The 6,000-nt window shown below is 38.8% G+C and overlaps 1 protein-coding gene across 6 annotated transcripts in view; it reads left to right on the forward strand.

Annotated features, from left to right (window-relative positions):
- PCDH11X (protocadherin 11 X-linked) overlaps nucleotides 1-5,204 on the forward strand; it is a 1,077,187-nt gene extending 1,071,983 nt beyond the window's left edge. For 5 of the 6 annotated variants that reach the window (XM_054719537.1, XM_054719583.1, XM_054719637.1 and 2 more), the window contains one exon: nucleotides 4,645-5,204. In XM_054719537.1, coding sequence (XP_054575512.1) covers nucleotides 4,645-5,204 — 560 coding nt within the window. The remainder of the gene's footprint in view (nucleotides 1-4,644) is intronic. The other variant, XM_054719723.1, reaches the window with a different exon arrangement.
- Nucleotides 5,205-6,000: the final 796 nt, after the last annotated feature.

Below are 6,000 nucleotides of genomic sequence, written 5' to 3' on the forward strand. Positions count from 1 at the left end.
TCAATCCAATTGAGCATTTGTGGGACGAGGTTAAAAGAGCCATCAGGTAGCTGGTTCCACAACCATCAAATCTCACAGAACTGGACAGTGCTATTCATCAGGCATGGTGTCAGATTCCTCGCATCACCTTTCAACATCTCGTGGAGTCAATGCCAAGAAGAATCGCCACAGTATTGAAGGCAAAAGGTGGCCCAACAAAGTACTGATGGGATGGTCATAATAATCTGGCCACTCAGTTTATATAGACTAGAGGCCCAGTGCACGGATTCATGCCCCGGTAGGGTCCCTCAGCCTGGCCTATGGTGATTGGGCTGAAACCGACAGTCCGACATCCCCCAAGGGGTTCTCGAAGTGCGAGAGGGTACTCTGCAAAGTTGCTGTCACTCAGCAGCTCCTGTATCGAGTGTCTGCCCCCTGGTGGTCAGTATGCATCATAGCTACTGGCCAGTCACTTAGGCTTTTATATATATAGACTAGAGTCCCAATGCACCAAATTTGCACACTTGGAGGAGTCTCTCAGCCTGGCCTGTGCCCTCTTGCAGTCTGGGAGCCCCCATATTGATGTCCCACAGAGGGAGGCCCTGCCCACCACACGGGGGCTCTGTGATTGATGGCAGCCACCATAGAAAGAGGCCCTACCCACCTTGCCCAGGCTCTGTGATCCATGCTGCACAGAGGGAGGCCCTGCCCACCCTGCTGGGGCTCTGGGATCAATTGCAGAGCAGAGGGAGGCCCTGCCCATCTGGCCTGGGCTCTGCCATTCATCCCCATGCACAGGGAGCCCTGCCCACCAGGCCTGGGCTCCACCATTGATCCCCGCCCACAGGGAAGCACTGCTCACCTTGCTGGGGCTCTGGGATCAATCGCAGTGCAGAGGTAGGCCCTTGCCACCTGGCCTGGGCTCTGCCATTCATCGCCACCCACAGGGAGGCCTTGCCCACCCGGCCGGGGCTCTGTGATGGGCCCTCCCAGCCATGGAGGCTTGCCTCAGCTCTCGTAGCTGCAGCTTTGTTCAGAAGGATGTCCGGAAGACGTCCGGTCTATCCGGTCTAATTAACATATTACCCTTTTATTAGTTTAGATTATTGACTATATTCTCTATCCACTACTTTATATTCCCATTACTCTTTTGTGTCTACCACTTTGTGGTTCTTAATACCTTGAACTTTCCCACCCAGCTCTCTGATACCTGTCCCCTCTGACAACCATCAGTCTATTCTCTGTATCTATGAGTCTGTTCCTATTTTGTTTATTGTACTATTTAGATTTCTTGAATAAGTTAAATCATATGGAATTTGTCTTTCTCTGATTAACTTATTTCACTTAACATAATATTCTCTAAGTCCATCCATGCTGTTACAAATAGTAAGATTTTATTATTTTTATGACCAAGTAATATTCCATTGTATGTATTGTACCACTTCTTTTTTATCCCCTCATTTATTGATGGGCACTTGGGTTGCTTCCATATCTCCACTATTCTCAATAATGCTGCAATGAACATGGGAGTGCATATATTCTTTTGAACTAGTGCTTTGGATTTCTTCAGATATATAAACCCAGAAATGAAATCACTGGGTAATAAGGTAGTTACTTTTTTTTGAGGAAACTTTATATTGTTTTCCATAGTTACTGCACCAATCTGCATCCTCACAAACAGTGCAAGAGATTCTCTTTTCCCTACATCCTCATCAACATTGTTGTTTGTTGTTTTATCAATGTTAGCTCCTCATATCTCATTGTGGTTTTAATTTGCAATTCATTGATGATTAGTGACTTTGAACATCTTTTAAATGGTCTATTGGCCATCTATATGTTTTCTTTGGGGAAGTTGTCTATTCAGGTTCTCTGTCCATTTTTTAATTGAATTGCTTGTTTTCTTGGTGATTTGTATGAGTTCTTTATAATTTTGGATATTAATCCCTTATTGGATATATCATTGGCGAATATCTTCTCCCATTTTAGTAAGTTCTCTTTCTGCTTTGTTGATGGTTTCTTTTGCTGTGTAAAAACTTTTTAGTTTGATGTAGACCTATTTGTTTATTTATTCTTTTGTTTCCCTTGCCTGAGGCAATATGTCCGAACAAATATTGCTATGAGAAATGTCTGAGATTTTACTGCCTATGTTTTCTTCTAGAGTTTTATGGCATCGAGTCTTACATTAAGTCTTTAATCCATTTTGAGTTAAATCTTATCTAGGGTGTAAGAAGGTGGTCTAGTTTCATTTTTTTCAAATACCATTTATTGAAAAGACTGTCTTTACTCCATTGTGTGTTTTTGTCTCTTTTGTCATATATTGGTTAAACTTAAAGGTATGGGTTTATTTATGTGCTCTCTATTCTGTTCCATTGATCTATGTCTGTTTTTATGCAAGTCCCATGCTTTTTGATTGCTACAGACTTGTATTATAATTTGATATCAGGTAGTATAATTCCAGTCACAAAAGACTCCAGGTGAAGGATTTAATTTATATTACATGTTTAAAATTAGCTAATATATAAAAGAAATAAAAGGTAGATTAATGGTTGCTTAGGGCTGTGGAGTTTAGGGGAAAATGAGCTGAGACTGCTAATGTAGACAAGGTTTCTTTTTATAGGATAAGAATATCCCCAAATTGATTGTGGTGATAGTTGCACAACTTTGTGAATATAATAAAAACTACTAAATTGTTCATTTTAAATGGGTGAATTATATCTCAATAGAGCTCTTTAAAAGAATGCTTATAATATTTCCTTTCAGTGAAAATGACTTTGTATGAATTTCTTTATCATAAATAGGCAAATGACTCAATGTTGAAATTATAATGTATTATTTTGTTGTAAAACTTAAGTCTGCCAGATCATTTGCTTTTATGGTGACCAGGAAATTAATTTTTCTTTCAAGTATAGTTATATGTGCATTCATATATTTCCGTGCAAAATTTATAATTTAATATCACCCAAAATACATAAAACTCTACCTTTCTAACTATTTCTCAAATATGATTGGGTAAAAAGATAGAATATTTTAAATTTTAATCTCATAGGGACATTTTTTAAATGAAGAAATGTAAATGGTTACCTAATGGAGATATTTAGTCTTAATGAAAGTCAGTTTGCATATATCTTGTTCTTTAGTTGTAAGTGTGATAGGATAATGACAGTCATTGGACTCTATATTTTTTGAAGATTTATAGGATCAGGAATTTATATTTTTAAATTTTGAATTATGTATTCTTAGAGAATGAACCTTTTATTATGATGCAACATCATTCATTATAGCTAATAACATTATTTGTTCTAAAGTTATTTTTATATTGATATAGCTACTCTTGATTTTGTGGGTCTTTGTATGGTGTACTTATTGATATTTGAAACCTATTGGCATTTGAAAACTTTATAGAAACTTATAAAGGAGTTTTAGAAAGTATTAGGTTAGCACAAAGTACTTTATATCAGTAGTTCATTATGTTTCTATACTGATTTGTCATGATTTCAGAAAATGAGAAATACAGGAATCAATTACCTTTGAGGTAATTGTAGCTACAGTTCATTCTTAAAACAAAAAGGCATTTTAGAGTTCAATAAACTATGTTTTCAAATTAACCTAATTTATTCTTTGATTGATTCTCAAATTAATTAATTAAACTCTTAACCAAATGGTTAGCTATAATTGGTTAGCTCATTATACGTTTCTATGACTGGTTTTCCTATTCATTTCACTTATGTCCTTACTTTGTGTTAGTTAGAAGCCATATATTAACTGACTAATGTATAGATCAATGATCATAGTTTCCACGTATAGTCACAAACACAATTAAAAATATATACATGTGGGAGACTAGGCCAAAGTATCCTAATTATGAAAATGAGACCCATCCATCCACTCCTGGTTATTTCTGTTCCTCTAGGAATTATTTCTTGAGAAATCAAGAATCAATTGTTAAAATATTATAAGTCTCTAATGTATTTATAGTATACTAGAGGTCCGGTGCACGAATTCATGCACTGGTGGGGTCCATCGGCCTGGCCTGTGATTGGGACTAATCATGGCTATCTCCCACCCTGATGGGGGTCCAGGGCCGATTGGGGCAGGCTGGCCAGAGAGAGGGACTGTGGAAGGTTGACCAGCTGACCTGCCCCGATTGGGCCTGATCGGGGAGGCCAGCCAGGTGGAGGGGCCGCCCCATCAGGGCCGATTGTGGCAGGCATGCTCAGGGAAGGGGCCGCAGGAGGTTGGCCAGCCAGCCCACCCCAGTTGGGGCCGATGGGGGCAGGCCTAGGGAGGAAGGGCTGTGTGAGGTTGGTGGGTTGGCCAGGGGGAGGGGCCACAGGCTAGCCAGGGGCAAGGGCTGTGGAGGTTGGCCGACCATGGGAGGTTGGCTGTGGGAGCTCACTGACCACCAGGCTGTAGCTCCTGCATTGAGTGTCTGCCCCCTGGTGATCAGTGCATGTCATAGCTACTGGCCAGTCATCCAGTCATTATGGTCACATAGGCTTTTATATAGATAGATAGATATTTTTTAATTTTTCCTCTAACAATAAGATTTATTTTAAGTACCTAACAAAAATATGCCTTTGTAATAAAATTTTGATTTATTTTAAGTGGCTAATAAAAATATGCCTTTGTAATATAATTTTTATCATTTGTTTTCCACCCTAATAGCTGCAGAAATAACTGTTCAACCAACGGTGGAAGAGGCCTCTGACAACTGCACTCAAGAATGTCTCATCTTGGGCCATTCTGATGCCTGCTGGATGCCAGCTTCTCTGACCCATGCCAGCCCTTCACACACACAGGCCTCTGCTCTATGCCACAGCCCACCCCTGACACCAGCCTCTGCTGGCCGCTGCAGCCCTCCAGAGACACAGACCATTGCTATTTGTCATAGCCCTCCAGTGACCCAAGTTATGGCACTGTGCCATAGCCCTCCACCAACACAGGTCTCTGATCTCCAACACAGTCCTCCTCTAGCACAGGCTACTGCTCTTAGCCATAGCTCTCCACCAGCACAGGCTGCTGTAATCCACCACAGCCCTCCACTGCCACAAGCTGCTGCCCACCATCGCAGCCCTGCACGGCCACTGATGGGTTTGCAGCAGGGTTGGGGGCAAGAGGCTGGACCTGAAGGACTACTGTCTCTTGATCATCGAGTGCAAGTTAGTACAAGATCTCAGTTTTATACTATGTCTGAAAGAATTCATCCTAGTGATGATTCAGTTTAAGTCATTCCTTTGAAAACCTTCACTGCAGGCCAAAAGGCTAGACCCTCTAGGGATGATTCTCCCATTATGGAAGAACATCCCTTGTAAAACTACAATGGCTAATTTCATTTTTCAACATAATGTATACAACCAAAATTTAAGATCCAATTTCAATGAATATTCCAAATTGTTAAGTTTGTAAATAGCTATGTAAATAGACACAGATACCAGAATATATTCTAGAGCTAGACCCTTAGTCAAAAGATAAAAATAAGTTTACAATTTGTTTAATTTAGAATGTATATTTAAAAAAATAGAAAATATCACACCTTTTGTACAGAAAGGCTTATTATGACAGATATTAATATGTAATGTATAGTATTTCTGATGCACAGTAGTTTTTTCATTTATTTTTACCAAATTGTGCAATATTATTGATTTTTTTTCCATTCTGATTGTTGTAGACCTAGTAGATAGCAAATGGAAAACTAGAAAATATCTAATTTTCAAATAAAATATCTAGTTAAATTGAAATAAACTAAAGAGTACCTTTAGTTTATTTATCTAGTTAATTGAAATATCTAGTTAATTGAAATATCTAAAGAGTACCTTTAGTTTATTTCAACTTTTGTTCAGATAACATTAGATGGTATAAATAGGTTTGTATTTTGTTTGTCTTTTTGTTTGATATTTGTTGTTAGTCTCCAGTTTTTTGTTATTAGTGTTTGTACAGAAATGCACAGTAGTGAGTGTAAATATCTCTTATATTTTTGCCTCTGTCTTTTTATGTTTTCTACCTTTATTTGAAGAATATATT

Source organism: Eptesicus fuscus, chromosome 1, assembly GCF_027574615.1.
Source record: "Eptesicus fuscus isolate TK198812 chromosome 1, DD_ASM_mEF_20220401, whole genome shotgun sequence".
NCBI lineage: Eukaryota > Metazoa > Chordata > Mammalia > Chiroptera > Vespertilionidae > Eptesicus > Eptesicus fuscus.